The sequence below is a fragment of the Dermacentor variabilis genome, chromosome 3, assembly GCF_050947875.1.
Source record: "Dermacentor variabilis isolate Ectoservices chromosome 3, ASM5094787v1, whole genome shotgun sequence".
Taxonomy (NCBI): domain Eukaryota; kingdom Metazoa; phylum Arthropoda; class Arachnida; order Ixodida; family Ixodidae; genus Dermacentor; species Dermacentor variabilis.
In genome coordinates this window covers 142,872,203-142,889,489 of record NC_134570.1, presented here as the reverse complement: position 1 = coordinate 142,889,489, position 17,287 = coordinate 142,872,203, and the positions used below count along the sequence as shown (strand labels likewise).

The following is a 17,287-nucleotide window of genomic DNA, read 5'->3' as shown; positions in this document are numbered from 1 at the left end:
TCACTTACAGCTCCATTACAGTTCTAAACGACAAGGAGCAGTCTCATACTATATAGCTATCCCTATCGAAGCACTTCTAAAAAGCAGATCCTACGCATTATCAACAATTCGCTGCCCTCACTTGAGCGTCATGCTCTCGCATAGGCTTGCTGGCACATCTTTCTGCGTTCGATTTTACCCAAGGTGAAAAGCAGGCATCACTGCCGCGTTCTCGTGCTTTCCACAGAACTGACACAGGATCTCGGCACCCAATACGGCAACATCTTTACAATTTGTCTTGGACAGACATGACTGTTATTGCTGAACAGCTGAAAGACAACCTACGAAAAAGTTGTTCAAGGGTCCCTTAATCCTTGGGAAGCACCAGCAATCTTAGCAAGGAAGAAGGATGGATCGTGGTGGTTCTCTGCTGATTACAGGAAACTGTATTTGCTTCCTAGGATTGATGATGTCATGGATTGTCTACATTCCACCGCCTACTTTTCTTCACTGGATTTGCTAGCAGGGTATTGGATACTCATGCACCAAGATGATCAGGAAAAGAGTCACCTCCTCTTCCAGTCCTTGAAGATGGCCGAACAAGGAAGCCGCGTTAGTTACACCGTGTGTTACACCATGCAAGTCAAACTTCGCAATCAGTCTGTTTTGAAAACCTTTTGTTTCACCCTTCTTTTACTTCATTTTCACTTTAGCGGTAGGCAGCCTCTTCCTCAGGAGTACGCAGTACTCGTGGGCTTCTCATAGCTGTAGCTGGGACGGAATGAGCGGAACCACTAATCCAAAGCTCCGTATATTGGGCGCAAAGCCCGCCACTGGAGGAGCGGGCGCTGTAATTGTGTTGACGAGTGGTTCGATTGGCTTGACGATTGACGTCTTTGCGTTTCTTAATAAGGTTACTCATACATTCGCTTGCGACGGAGAGAACGACATGCTCGCAGTCCGGCGTTGTCGCTTGCGTTCGATGTCACGAGTTTTATCGGTAGCGTGTTTAGAAGCACTTTCCCGGCACTGTCGCTTGCGATTTTTCAAAATTAAGTTGCTTCAAAATTAAATCTTTCCATCACGTAATACAATGAATGGCTCATACCTGCTTAAGCATGCAATGACTCATACCACCGTAAACATGGCCTTCCCTTTACGACGACAGAACAGAAATGAAATTGTACGCTGGAATAAAGAGCGGCAACGGAGCCTGCTATGGGAGAAGACGACGACGACGACGAACACGGTAGCAATGGCACGAGCACGTTCGCGCGGGAGCACCGAGGGGCACCAGCGAGCCAGCTGTGGAAGAAAACGACGACGCTTAAGTCATTGCTGATGATGATAATTTTAGCGAACTCCGACAACGATGGCCCGGGTCCGCATAAAGAGAGTCGCTGTAAAACGACCTTCGTGACACCAGACGGTCTTTATGAAATTAACATTATTCCGTTCGGCCTTTGTAACGCCCATGCATCATCCCAGCGATTTAGTGACATTATACTCCGGAAATATAAATGGGAAATTCTGTGCCACCTGGATGATGTGATTTTTCGCAGCACATTGAGTGAGCATAACAAACATCTCAGTCTTGTTCTGGATTGCGTCAAGAAAAGCAGCTTCTACATACTGAGTCATGCGCGGCGATGCGAAATTCTTCCTAACGACAATAACGACAATACCTTCCTAACGACAATGCCTTATTTTCCAATAAAGTCTTCACTCACTCACTCACTCACTCACTTACTCAGTAGTGCGTTCGATGAGCCTCACCTTCTTTGCCAAGAAGCTTGCACCTCCTGAGCGCCGCTACATCATGTCCAGGTCAACAATTTGTGGGAGCGGAAATCCAGACAGACGTTGGTGCCTGGTGTCCACAAATTAAATTTTAACAGGGCCAGCTTCGTCAGGCGGGAGCGGCACCAAGCGCCGCTGGCCTTCAGTTTTGCAACCACCAATTCCACTGCTCGCGTACCACCAGAATACTTGACGTATCGTCACCGTTTTTTAGTTGGATCGCTGTGGCATGTAGTAGGGCGCTACAAGCTATTCGAGTGAAAATGGCATGTTCATATCTAATAGAAGTGCCCCAGTGACGTCATTCGTTGCTGCGTCAGGAGACCACGGACCCAGCAACCTGTACACAGAACTCTTCAGCCACTTCAAGCGGCGAACGGAGTTGATGGAGGGCCAGAGCACCAAAGGGCTACCTTTCATTCGAATTTTGATTAAAATGAATAACCACTGGCTGAAGCATTCGGTTGATGTGCGACTACATAATCTTTGTAAACTTTCAGTAGAAGACTTCGCAATACCTTGATTCTTGTTCACTGCTTTAGCTCCTGCATCACCATCTAAAGTGTCAAGTTTTCATTGGCTGTGTACCATTTGGCGTATACTCACTGGAAAGCACACCACTTGCGCCACCTGTGCATACAGTAGGTGCAGCTGCCCATGTACCCTTGGAAATGCGTGCAGAATGATCATTTGTAAGCACTGTTCAAACTTTTGTGATGCCTGAAGGCAATATATTTATGTTTCCTTATTTCTTAACTAAGCTGCTATAGATAGTCTGCACTCATCAAGGAGCTATACATATAATAAATAATGATCACCTAATTGTTCACCATTTTATATATTTACTTAAATTACCATTTTTTGCTTTACCGAAAGCGTATGGTAGCCTTTGTCTTAATGAGCTTGTCATAATAGGTGTTATGTTTCACCATTTATGAATGTTGGCCTCTCTAGAAATGACCTATTGTCATCCATTAGGGAGCGACGTCTTGCTGACATAAATTGTGTTAGGTTAACAGTGACGTAAAACTTAAATGTGGGTACCTCACATTAGCATACGTTTAATTAGATTTACTATTGTTTTAAGTGAAGGCAGGAACATCCTGAAAGCGAATTACAATGGTCCTAAATAATACCCTGGAGCTTATGAACATTCTGTATATAGTTTAAGTGGAGAAATAAATCCTGGTAGATCAGTTCAGGACATTTTAGGATGCCGCAATGCCCGGCAGTTATTATCCTGTGTACTAGCTACGGCTGACATTGTGTTGTCTGAGTGAGTAACGAGTGAGAAAGCATTGGCAGAAGAGGTATTGGTTTCAACAAATCAGGATGAAATTGGCCCTCTTCTCATTTGGCCCCCTCCTCCAAGGTGACCCACTCAACGACGATCGGTCTTTATCCTGTAAATCTTGGGTGCTTACACTCTCCGCGCCACAGCTCTATGGAAGGCCCCTCTTACCTCTACTCGACACGAGACTAAAGCCAAACCTGTAGCAAGAATCGAAGAAGATTAGCCCAAGTGCTACAACTCAGTGACTGTAATGTGATAGCACTACTAGTATTGTGAGGGTTGCAGTACTTGCCGAATTTACTCACATTGCAAAGAACAATAAAATCATTGAAACAACTCATGTGCAGCGCTCACCTAGGGATATGTTCATCATTCACTGCCTTTGAATAATCAGTACTCAGGAACGGCCCAGTTTCGATGACGCATTCTCGTGGATCGGTCAAGTTTACATTCTGTCGCGAATCGCCTCACTTCCGAATGCTCAATGTCCGTGATTGGCAACGTTTACTATTTATCTTGGACCGGTTTTGATTACGCGATCAGTACTGGCGCACTTTACTAGGCCAGGAAGCGATGGGCCGGTATAATTGCTTTTTGGTGGGATGGTTGGTTTATAGTTCGTATTATATGTTATATTTTCGTGTTTATATGTTAGTAACCATGAATTTGTGTTCAGTTCGCGCTCAATAATTTTCAATAGACATAATGGAAGGCATGGGGGAGGGGGCTACGCAAATTTGTTTTACTTCGAAACTGTCTGCCTTCTCAATATCAATCGCTAACTGAAAGTTAGTGAAGTGAAGGTTTATTGATGGCCCCTTCACGGAACGGTGTTTATTATCAAGGATAAGTTTTGAACGCAAGCCAAATCATGGCTTATGCAGCTGTCTACACTTGTTGAGCACGCGCCTAAGGAACTTCGCAAAATAGCTCGTAGCGGGTACCAACACGCAAACTCAGACATTCTCGCAGAAGGCTGTAGCCTCGCGTTTATTCACAGATACTCTAGAAAAGATGGTATCTTTCTTTATCGCCACATCCTTAAGCATATGCGCATCTCGAAGGGCGTATGCAAGCATCTATTTTTCAGCAGCAACACAGTAAAAAAAATTTATAGGGAGCAGTTATGTAATATCTAGGAGTACATTTTAGGAAACGCGATACACCAAGGACAGGGCATTACTAAGAATGCGCGAAGGGACATCTGCATTATTGGGAATATAAATAGAGAACCTTACTCAGCATGGCAATATTCACAAATGACACCTTCCATTTGATAAAGCCGCAATTACCGAAAAATACAACGAACAAAAATTATGCCACAAGAAGGCTGATAGAAATTTATAATCATCGCAAATTTCAATATTTTTCTCACCCGATTATTGGGTAATGAATTCCTGAAGGAAATATTGAGGCCCAGAAATACTTGCAATTTCCATGCCACCAGTAATTCTCGCTTCGTAGGCTTCGACCATCTTCGCTTACTCTGTTACATCGTGTACAGTAAGAAGTAAAGGTTCCACGTCACCAATTGTGTTGTCAAGGGCAGAGGTCATTTTGTGCGCCTTGATCGCTTAGTGGGTTTGGCTTACGCTGCTGAGCACGAGGCAGTGGGATCAAATCCCGGCACTGTAGACCGCATTTCATTGGGGGCGAAGTGCAAAAACGGCCCTGTAGCCTGCAATGGGTTCTCTTTAAAGAAGCCCAGGTGGCCAAAAATATTCCGGACTCTCTCACTACAGCGTATCTCATAATCATATTGTAGTTTTGGTGCGTAAGATACCATTACTTAAAAAATGTGATTTCGTTTGTTCTTTTCAAATGTATTCACTAAGGCGAAGAAAGAAATAAACTTCATTTGCTCCTTGTGTCGTCGGCTCTTGTACCGCCCTGTCATGCGGCACTTTTGGTTCGGGAAATGATGGTGCATCTGTTCAAACTGTAGGTCATTAAGTGTAATGCTCTTGAAATAGCGGAATTCATCTTGTCTGTCAACTGATTTAATGTAAAGACATTTACTGGTAGGCTATACGGAGTGCAGGAAGGTTCGGAAGACGCACGATAAAAAATTTCAAGGTATTATAAAACAAGGGTAGATTGTCTACCTTCTGCAAAGAAGCCTAACCTATCTGTTCGAGTGTTCGTTCCAACAGTCTTGTTGACAAACATATCTACTGCTATGACTGACAAGGATATGCTGTCCATCGGCTGGAAGCCTTTGTACTGAGATATGAAAAATGAGCCTGACGTCCATTCTCTCTATTGTTCTCACTCCAAGTAGAACAGCTAGCATTCGCAACGTCTCCAAGTCTTTCGCTGCTCGAGCCCTTGTGTAGATGGGGTCAGCCGCGCACATCTGTGTTCGATTGTGCATACTCGGTAAGGACCACTAAGGCTTCGTCTATTTTTTAAAAGATTGTACCAGGCAACCAATTTCAACTCGCACTTCATCTGCCAATGTTGTTGCTTCCTGTACTGTTCTGGATATCGATTTTTGATCTTTTATCTCCCGCGAAAATAACCCCTGCATTTTGTCTACAACCTTGTAGGACTACCGTTTCTTTACCATTGTCCTGGTACACACTAAATAATATGGCGAAGTGACCACTGCTCGATTTCTTACTTTATTGTGCTGTTCAGTTTATCTTACTCCTTAAAAGCCGAATATCGAACTGTGAACTTTCGCGAGTCTAATTCATTTTTTTCACCCGCACAGCATGGCTTTCCTCGGTCATTTTCTTGCGAAACACAACTTGCCAGCTTCACTATAAAACTTCACCATATTTTATATCGTGCATTAGAAGCTGACTGCATTTTCCTAGATTACTCGAAAGCATTCGACAAGGTATGTCACCGCTTATTATTTTTAAAGCTAACCCAACTGAATATCGACTACAACGTTCTGAAATGGATTGAATACTTTCTTCTTAACCGATCGCAGTTCGTTTACGCTAATAATTTTAACTCACGTGTTAGCGAAGTTTACTCGGGCGTGCCAAAAGGGTCAGTGCTTGGACCCGTTTTATTTCTCATTTACATCAATGATCTCCCTTCCATTGTATCATCTAATATTCTTTTGTTTGCTGATGATGGTGTTGTTTTCCGCGAAATAAAATCCCCCGACGATGCTAACAGTCTTCAGCGTGACCTCTCTAACATTTCTGTTTGGAGTAATGAATGGCTAATGGAACTTAATACTAATACGTGCAAAATTATGCGAATATCAAGAAGTGCCAACCCTCCGCCTGTATACTACCTAAATAACGTTGCGTTAGAAGCGGTTACATCATATAAATACCTGGGTGTTCATATTTCTGCTGACCTTAACTGGAAGCGCCATATTGAATACATTACTAACAAAGCTAACCGCATGTTGGGCTACGTGCGCCGTAACTTTTGGAAAACTCCTTCTTCTTTGAAATTACTGCTTTACAAAACACTAATACGCTCTAATTTGGAATATGCCACCGCGATATGGGATCCGCATCATGAAAAACTGATAACTTAACTTGAGCTGGTTCAAAATAACGCTGCTCGTTTTATCCTGCCCAAGTTTAACCGTATCGCAAGTGTAACAAGCATGAAAGCTAATGTTTCTTTACCTCTTCTAGCATCCCGCCGGTAGACAATTCGTTTGAGCCTTTTTCATAAACTATACCATCACCCCATGCTACGCGATTCCCTCATTTCATCCCCCAGATACGTGTCAAAGCGCATTGACCATCGTCACAAAGTTGGCATTGAAACATGTTACACTAAAACTGCATTTCAGTCTTTCATGCCTCGCACATCACACGAATGGAACCACCTTCCCGCAGATATCATCGCCATAATTTATAACCAGCATTTTCGTTCTGCACTAGCTAACATTGTATAACAGGAGGATGATAATACTTGTTCTGTAATATGCATCGTATTTATTTATGTATTTCTGTTTTGTAACCACTCCCCTCTTTAATGCCTTTGGCCCTGAGGGTTCAATAAATGAAATGAAATGAAATATACCATGGGAAAGTGGTAGGAATGTGTTTGTTGCTGCAAAATTTTTTTATATCTGCATTCATGCCTGTGGATGCTGTTGGATTTCAGGAATGAGACAATGTGGATCAGCTGCCTAAACGTGCTTGTAGCGCACATGAATAACATTGAAGAAATCAACGTGGCCGCCAATATTAAAATATATGACACTAGACCTGAGAGTTCACTAAGCGTACGGATGTCTACAACGTACTACTTTTCCCACGCTAGATACGCAGAATGGTAAAGCGTCTGAGTTATAGACCATTTCCCGATTATTTTCATAGCTACGACTGCCTAAATATTAAATAGAGTTTTCACCATAGTCATGTAATTGCTGAGTATTTACTAAATAATCCACACTTTGTGCGGAGTATTTAGCACATGTGTTTCAAGTATTAGACACTAGACACTCAGCACTCATCTGTATAGGTATGTTGAACACTGCAATAAATAGTGCCTGTCGACTTCTCTGCTTTTCACAGCCTTCATTCAGCCATGGTCCATTGAGCCTATTGACTGCAGCCCGCTACATGAAAGTAAGAGCTATCACGGAACTACCAAACTACCCATGGATGAAATGCTCGTAAGTAGCCGTAATGCAAACTTGCGCACTGTCTCAAAAGTCTTCGTAAACAATTGCGTAATGCCCATCTACAGAACTACAGAAACTTGTTAAATTAAGCGTACTTGAGCTATTGTAAGCGCCGTTTAACATGAAATGAAAGCGTAACTCCAAATAAATTGTTTGTACGTTGAACCGTAGCAAATATTTTAGTGAACACAGCGACTTCAAAATTTCAGTATACTTAACAATTGTTCTCTTGTAGAAATGTAAATAAATGGAAGAGATCTGGTCACCTTGTATTATTTACGGCTACTCCTTTTTACACAAGAGTAAGAATAGTATTAAGAAAAATATTGTAAGAGAAGAAGAAGCAACGTCATGTGTTCGAAAAATGAAGCGTACCCAGTCCTACACAAACTCGAACATACAGAGATAAACGTAAAGCACAAGTTGAACCACACTGTGCTATACATATGCGCGCATACAGATGAGTTGGTGAAACTCTGTAGAGCCAGATACTTTTATGGGTGAACAAAATGTTTTACACACAATAGCCATCTGATGCACTTGAGATTATGCATCTTTGTTATGGCGAACATTTGTTTAACTGCCAGCGATGGATAGACTTGGATGCAAAACGCACGAAAATACCAAGTGAACATGTGCTGTAGCTCTGCTTTGTGGGCCCTGCTGCAGCTGTGGTTGTTTGAAGGTCACGTGCAGCTCGTCGCGCAGCAGTCATGAGCACACGCAGCGGTATTCCAGTTTTGCAGCTGCGTGCTGAATACACCCATGAAAGCCCAGCAGGCAAACTTGGAAACTAAGTCTGGGTGTCTACTTTGCCCTCTCCAGGCTTCCTTTAGCCGCTACGGTGGCTATTGGAAAGACGATAACATGGGGAGGTCCATCGCACATTAGGAGAGAGTACGCGGCATCCCTGTTTCTTTAGATTACACGCTGGTTTATATTTTCCGATGCCGCGGCAACGTCACCATTGCTGACGCCTGGATGTATCGTGTTCCAACTTCAGTTTACGAAAGCAACGAAGCTTGGGAGGGAAGCTGGTCTACAAGAAGCAAAAGTGAGCGACGTACCTAAAGATGATCAGAGGGCAGCAAGAATAGCTAGTAAAAAACGCTAGACAACAGTGAACAAAGACTGTGGCAGCGTAAGTCAATGCACTGCAAAAGTTAGCACTGCCTCCGTTAAAAAAATTTTGAGAATGGTTATGCACTCTTGGGACGAACAGCCTCCAGTATTACGATATGACTAGCCGTCTAACCCTCTTTCATGAAAATTTCAATCATACTTTAACGACAAAAAATTTCATCCACCCGAAAATAGCACTAAGCTACTTAAAAGCTAATCAAGTTTCACTCACCCAATTTTGTTATTACAATTCATTCTCTCTCCCACACTTACAGAAAATAGAAACAGATCCAACTCAGGCATTGCAACCGAAGGAAAGCGGAGCTTACTAATGCGTTGTGTAATTATTTGTATACGACCAATGACGATGCGTCCAGATATGCTTAGCTTTAGCTTCACTTAATGGTTCTGTTTATCTACCTAAATAGCTATAAATTTATTCTCATGCAATTGTTAATTTATTTCAATAAACCACGCGCAAGTTATGCTGAAATTGAAACATCAAGCCATGCAGCTTTGCCAAGTGTTCCACCTAGGCAACGATTCCACCAGGACGAAGGTAATCGATGGCGCTTGTCATGGGGAGAATACCAGTCACAGCTATACACAAAGATAATTACGACACACATCGAGCGACATTTAAGAATTCTGTACGTCTTGTATTACAGTTCCACGTACTGATGCTAGAGGATTTGTCCAAAATCGGCACACACCTAATGAAACACAACAAATGGCTATCTATCAAAGAATCCTTTGAATATAATACGCTATGTGGTTAACAGTTCTGTGTGCTTTAGAGATATCCATTCGCCGACGTTTTATGTTCACATTTTAAGCCGTATTTCGTTCTTTTTTCTATTAGGCTGAGGAGATGTGCGCTTACTGGCACTAGTTCGTTGATTAGAATACCGTGGTTATGAAAGCCCGCTTGCAGGCACTTGCATTCGGCTCACCTATCCCCATCAAATACAGTGTTACCAAGTACAGCCAGTGACGAAGCTCAGGACGGTACGGAAGACGACGACGCTCACTGATGTTGCGCCGACTGTCTTCAATCTTTTGCGTCTGACTTGTATAGCGCAGTGTCTTCCACTTTCATTCTCATTTATTTATCATTTCTTTATTTCAATTACGAACTTAACGTACTAAGTGATGCCTGCGGCAGAAAGGATGCTCCAGATCCCGTACCATGGCCACGAGTGGTGGTTCTGGCTAACACTCCCAGGTTTCGTTTTAGTAGACAAACATAAATATCCAAGAATGTTGATGAGAAAACTGGGCTGCGGTAGCCAAATTGGTAAAATCATCGTACGCTTAATTCGAAGACATGGATTCGTATATCAGCTGCGGCGAACTGTTATTGCAGCCACTTTCATTTTCATTTATTTATCCTTTCTTCATACCATTTAAGAACTGCAAATAATTTGCGCTATCTTATAAGAACTTGTTGTTGGGCGAGTTGGTGCACATTTGTAAACAGTTTTTTAACTGCGCGAACAGGCGACCACAGTGAGCGCATAGAAGGATAGGCGCGGTCCTCGCATGCTCTCTCTGTGGTCGTTTATTTGGGCAGTTAAAAAACCTTTTGCTAACATTTCCGCTATGCTCTCGCTCATATCAATGTCGGATTGTATGACATGACTAAATGATGATATCCAGTTCTCAGCATCCTTTCTTCTTGCCATATACATACATATATATATATATATATATATATATATAGTGACTACAATGCTGGATGCTATGCTTCCTCATGATTCCAGCGAATTCTAGATTGACGCCGCAGATTTTACAGAGCGTGCCGAAGAAGCAAGACAGCTCGCGCGCGTTCGCATAGCTAGGCAGCAGGACCGTAATGCCCGACGTTACAATCAACACCACCGATGCGTCGTCTACCAGCCCGGCCAAAGAGTCTGGGTTTGGGCTCCAGTACGCCGCCGAGGCCTCACGGAGAAACTTCTGCGCCGATACTTCGGACCTTACAAGGTTCTACGACGCCTTAGCGACGTCAACTATGAAGTCGTTCCTGACAGCCCATCCTACTCGAGGAGCCGTCAGGACCTGCCTGAGACTGTGCACGTGGTGCGCATGAAACCTTATTTTTCAGAATGACATGGACACTCTCTGGTTTGCTGGACACCGGATGCTACCCGCCGAGCATCGGGACGATGCTCCTTCTGGAGAGTGGCAAATGCCGCGACGCCATCTGTGCCCAACAACGTTGACGATGAAGACGACGACCTCGTGCGTGCAAGCGAGGCACTACAGAAGAAGAAGTTTGGACTGAGCGCTTGCCCTAATTCTCTCTCTGGAAACTGTCGCGGAGTGGCAGGTGACATTTCCTGGATGTCACCCTGGCGATGAGCGCAAAAACGATAAATGTGCCCTGGTTCGCCACATTGAAAACACAATGGTCGGCGATCAGCAGTGCGCCGTACGTCGGTCCTGCGAAACTGGGGTCGCCTGAAATGCTCCCTCTGTATCCAGGCAGCAATAGGTGGCCGCTGGTGGTACTGCTATACTGTCCCGGTAGAAAGCGGGCGACGAACAGCGTCTGCGTAGCTTTATGGGCGCCGCTCGAAGCGTGGCTCGGTACACGGTTCAGGGAGTGGCTCAGATGATGCAAATGCTTGTCGGATTTCTTAGGGGACAACTTCAGCGACCGAAGCAACAGTGAACTCCTTCGGTGTCGCAGTTTGCTTTGCAATCTCCTCGCGCACAATGTCTCTTATTAGTTCACGCAGCGAAGTCTCGTCTGTCCCTGACAGTACTGCGGCTCCTGCAGGCGCATCGTTATTCAGGTGTTCGTATTACCGGCAACGCTGTTGCAGCGCCCGCTCGATTGCTGTGGCTTCCTTAATGAACTCTTCCAGAGTTGTAGGCAGGTTACGCACGAGACCAGCGAATAGCTGTTCTTTGACGCCGCGCATGAGATGGCCCAGCTTCTTCGAATCAGGCATGTTGGCATCCGCATGGCGAAACAAACGAGACATGTCCTCGGCAAACGTCGAAACACTTTCGTTGGGCTTCTGAATGCACAACTCGAGAAGGCGTTGTGCATTATCTCCGTGATCAGTGCTTCCGAAGGTGTCAAGCAGCCGACGGCAAAATTCGTCCCACGTTGTCAAATGTGCCTCGCGATTTTATAAACAAGTCCTTGCGCTACCTTCAAGAGCGAAGTACACATTGGAAAGGTTCTGGTCCGGACGCCACCGATTGACCTTAGCTACGCGTTCGTACGGGTCCAGCCCGTCTTCGGCGTCTTCATACGTGTGACCGTGCAAGCTAGTGGGGACTAGATTGTTTTGAACAGTCACCTCTTTAGGACTTGCAAGCGCCATTTCTTGTTAAACTGTTCTCCGCAAGTGACGGAGACAAGACTCCATGATAGTGGTGGTATGCAGACGTCGTCGTCGGCGACACGTAATGATGTACGTAAGCGCCCTTTGTCGTGGCTCGTCTCTGTACTAGTTGGCAAGGTTATCTGGCCGTCCCGTATGTTAACCACGGCGCCGTACTCCCGCAAGAAGTCCATTCCAAGGGTGAGTGATCTGCAGCACTCTTTTAAAATCATAAACGTGGCGACAAAAGCTGTATTTCCTATCTGGAGTCGTGCAGTACATTTTCCTGTAGGTGTCATTATGTCGCCCCCGCCATTTCGAATATAAGGGCCCGTCCATTACATTTTGACTTTCTTAAGCCAGTCTGCCAACTGCTCACTCGTTATCGAAAAGTCTGCGCCAGTATCAACTAAAGCTGTCACGTCGTGCCCATCAATCGTTAAAAGTAGGTCGGCACTCACAAATTCATGGGCGTTCCGTTTCTCCGGGTTGCTCTGCTGGTTTCTCTGTAATATGGGGGACTTTCGGCGGTTCGATGACTTGCAACCTTCCCCCCGGAGGTCGCCGATTTCAGTTTCCCCGTCGTGGGCTTGGAAAGCGGCCTCTCACCACATCGGCGAAACTGCGACGGTTCGGCGAAGAATAACGCAACGGAGACGGCGAGCTCGACCGGACGTTAGCTGGGCCGCCTTGTTCCCGAGTGACACTGCCGTCGAAGCATCGATGTCTCTCAATATATGTAAATATATATTGTTGGGACCGACCTCCTAGATATTAACGAAGCAGACGTTTACCGGGACGTGGCGTATGTTCAACCATCTTGGTCATCTCTAAATATTCTGCTTACATATCGTGTTTTGTTTTTCATCTATGTGAAGCCCCATAAAAAATTTGTGGAGCTGCGGTGTATTCTCACCAGATGTCGGAGCTCGGAAGTGGCCGGCGCTGCGGTGCGACCATGGCAGGACATCAAGAATCTGTTTCTGTGCCGCGAACTACCATTATGTTAACCCACCCTCGATATTTTGCAACGTTCAGCGCGCCCGATAAGAGCGACGTTTAGGAGTGACTGACGCAATGTGAACGGGTGAGTAATCACAATCACTGGGACCTGATAGTCGTGATGGCCAATGTGGTATTTTATCTTTATGAAACGGTCAAATTGTGGTATGACGATCATGAAGAACGTGGGACCTGGGGTATATTGAAGCAAAAGCTTCGTGACCTGTGTAAGGCCTCTAGTAAAAAAATTGCTCTGAAGAAACAGCTGTAAACTCAGCCAGAAACGTCCACCTAGTCATCCATGTCGTACATACAGGATGTGCTGGCGCTGTGCTGTAGCGCCGATAGCGGCATGCCAGTGTCTGACAAGGTTGGCCACGTCCTGAAGGCGATAGCGGAAAACGCGTTGAATCTGCTCATGGGCAGAAATAATGCTAGCATTCATGCTATGATCGAGAACTGCAGAGCGCCGAGCAGGCCAGGAGCCGCCATATTGAACCACCATACGCTCGGCTTCTCAACACCTCCGCAACGTCTTTATGTGAAGAGCGGCCACAATCCCACCTTTCTCCATTTTCGGCCAATTTGACGAGGATTGCCCACCGTGAAAGTGAATACATGGCTCTAGCTGGCCTATTTGCCAAGTGTAACGCCGGCGATTCGAACGCACCAGTGGTTTCACACCTCCAAGCCACCGTGCAAAACGACCTCGGAAATCTAGGGGCAGCTTGCGCTCTGGACAGTCGTAAGTCCATTTGCGACATCCCGACATCGTTTCCTTGTTGTCAACGGTTCGCTCCATGATCATGGAACCCCGCTGATTGGAGAACTGAAGGCGATCGGCCTATCTGCTTTAATTGCCGACGTGTGGTTCACTTTGCTTGCTACTCTAACAACCGCTGGTCATTCCAGCGACATACATCAGCCTTTGCTCATGCTCGCCACACTGAGCGCAGCCCCTTTAAGCCACTATCTACGGCACGCCAATGCAATTTTGACGCTTCCACGTTATGGTCCATCCGCTCGCCGTCACCGAGAGGTCACCAGCCCCTTTCGAAATACCTCGGTCATCCGTCCTCCCGCTCTCCGCCACCTCACTGAGCGATGACACGGAGCAACCACGGCTCCTTCGCTCTGGAAAACTAGACGAGGCAGCACCTGGAGGTAGCGCTGCGACAATGACTCCACCCCGAAACCTTCTAGCTACCCCGCTGGCTCGACTCTGTATTCCGGACGTTGACGTTGATGGCGTGAGCATCCCTGCACTTGTCGAGACAGGGGCTTATATTTATGTCATAGTTGCTTTAGTCTTCGCCGTCACCTAAAGAAGGTGGTCATACCTGGTATCTCTCACGCTGTACCATTGTCCGACGAAGGAACCCCTGCTATCCTTGGCGTGTGCGCCACCCCCCACATCACTATCGCCAGTCACGCAACTTTAGTTTTACTTGCCGTCCTGGAGGAAGATCCTTACGACATTGTTCTTGGTATGGACTTTCTAACAACGTATTCTATCCTAATTAACTGGGTCAGCATCCTCCTGCATCACGAATTACCTCACCTAGCCGATGCTCCAACCAAGCCTTTGTCCCGCCTCTGCTCTCCCGTCTTTCTGCACATCTTTCTTCCCGTCTTTCTGAACCTTTAGCCGCCACGTACATCTCCATTATGTCCAGCCTTCCTGTGGCTGATGACAATAACGTGCTCTCCCATGTAACAGACGTTGTGCTCGCCAAAAACGTCACCACGCCTAAAACACTCGTGACTGTAAACAGCAATCGCATCTTCATTCCAATCTTAATGTTCAGCGCCTGTCCTCAAGTAATCCCGGCAGGTATGTCACTTGCCGCCATCACTGCGGCCGAAGACTGCGAAATTTGGAGGTTGATCTCACCAGTCCCGCCAGCTCATCCTTCATTTGCACCATGAGTTCACCGCGCGATGCCCTTGTCGGAACGATCCTCGTTGACCTGTCTCCTGCTGAAGCTACCGATCTGCGCCGAATCCAGGAGTGATAACATGAAATTTTCGACATCGACCTTCTTCCACTTCGTAGGCGTCCACTGTGGTACTACTACAAAAGAAAGAAGGCAGCTGGCGCTTTTTTGTTTACTTTGGACACTTGAACAAATTCACGCGCCAGAACGCGTTCCCGCTACCCAGAATCGATGGCGCCTTGGACTGCGTACACTGATCCACGTACTTTTCCTGCTACGATTTGCATTCCGATTACTGGCAGATTACCGTTGACGCCAAAGACCGCAACCAGACTGCTCCATTCACACAAGTTGGAATTTACCAATTCAAGGTTATGCTTTTGGACTGTATAATGCCCACGCAACCTTCGCGCGGATGATGCATTCTCCCTTACGCGCTATAAGGGGTCTACTTGACTTTGCTATCTAGATTGTGTCATTACATTTTCGTGTACATTTGAGAATTACGTGACCCGCCTTTGGGCAATTCTCGATGTGTTCCGCTGCGCTGGCCTGCAAATCAACTCATCTAAGTATGTTTTCGCACGGATTCACACCCTTGTTCTCGGTCACTTTATCAGTGCTAGTGGTGTCCAGCCCCACCCCGAAAAGGTGACTGCCGTCCAAGACTTTCATGTTCCTCGCTCAGTCATAGATGTCCACAGCGTTATCGGCTTATGCTGTAAATTCCCTCGCTTTGTCAGGAATTTCGCCGACATTTCCCGGCTGCTTATTGATGTACCCAACAAGGACGTATGATTTTCTTGGGGTCATGAGCAAGTTACCTCACTCACGAGCGCGGTCAGTTTACTTACATCACAGCCCATTCTGGTGCATTTTCACCCGTCGGCCCCTACAAAATATTGCACTTACGCTAGTGGCCACGGCATAGGTGCAGCCCTCACCCAACGCCAGCACGGCGCTAGCCTTCTTCACTAAGGCGGCTTGCCCACGCCGGCTGCCTTCTTTCGTCGTCAGAGCGGAATTTTTTACAACAAATCTAGAATGCCTGGTAATATTACAGGCTGTAACAAAGTTCCGCCCCTACTTAAGTAGCCGCACGTTCTATGCCCTGACAGACCCCCATGCCCTTTGCTGGCTCTAGTCACTGAAGAATCCTACAAGAAGGCTTTGTCAATCGGAACTATAACTCCAGGAGTACACCTTAGACCTTCTCTGCAAGTCTGGCCGGATGCACCAAGAAGCTGACAGTTTATCACGCTGGCTTGTCCAGCCTCGCGACATCGCCGAGTGTGATAACCATGACTTCGTCATGGCTATTTGAGATCTGCCTAACATTCACACTGAACAGAAATGCGAAGACGCACGGTGGTCTATAATCGGCCGGCCAGATTCTCATTAACTTGACCCATCGCTCCACCTGTTTTAGCTTTAGAACGGTATTTACCATCCTAGTACCATTCCCGACGGCACCGAGCTCCTGCTTATTCTTCCCAAGCAACTTGGTGCTACTGGTCGCAAGGAACTCGACGATGCCCCAAAAGCTGGCCATCTGGGAGTATCCCGCACGTACGACCGCGTGCGGCGTCCTGGCCTGGTCGGTACCGTTCGACGCTAGGCTAGGTTCGACGCTAGCGACGTAAACGGCCCTCGCATTGTCTGCAGGCCTTCTGCAGCCCAGTGACAAATTCAAGGAGTCATTCTTACGCATCGGTCTTGACATCGTCGGCGTATTCCTTACCTCTACCTCAGAGAACACGTGGGTCGCCTTTGAGACCGACTACGTGGTGCTGTATGCGATCACGTGAGGTTTGCCGACTGCTTGCGCCACTGACGTCGCCAATTTTCTGCTTTATGAAATTATCCTTCATAATCGTGCCCCTTGGGATTGCTCATAGACCGTAACTTCCTGTCGCTACTTCCTGTGCAAATTATCGTTAATGAGCGCCCACATTTCTGTTCTATGGAGCACGAGCTCACTGCTGCATACCACCCACAGTCCGATGGTCTCAAGGAGAGGCTGAACCGCACCTTACCTATATGCTGAAGATGTACGTGAAAGGCGATAGTGAAAGACATTCAAGAAGAGCTGACACTCCCATACAGCCTAGCGGCCGAATTGACTGTAGTGCAACAAGCGGATGGGATTAACTTTTTGCTGTTTCTATTTTCGGCGCGCGCGCTTTGAACGCAAGCTGGC

At 46.2% G+C, this 17,287-nt stretch overlaps 1 protein-coding gene across 2 annotated transcripts in view; it reads left to right on the top strand.

Moving 5' to 3' along the window:
- The window catches only part of LOC142576352 (uncharacterized), a 48,807-nt gene that overhangs the window by 21,214 nt on the left and 10,306 nt on the right, over positions 1-17,287 (top strand). Inside the window, exons 1-2 of one of the 2 annotated variants that reach the window (XM_075686452.1) lie at positions 5,305-5,452; positions 7,576-7,676. In XM_075686452.1, coding sequence (XP_075542567.1) covers positions 5,410-5,452; positions 7,576-7,676 — 144 coding nt within the window. In that variant the 5' untranslated portion in view covers positions 5,305-5,409. Of the gene's footprint in view, positions 1-5,304; positions 5,453-7,575; positions 7,677-17,287 lie in introns of those variants that run through there. The other variant, XM_075686451.1, reaches the window with a different exon arrangement.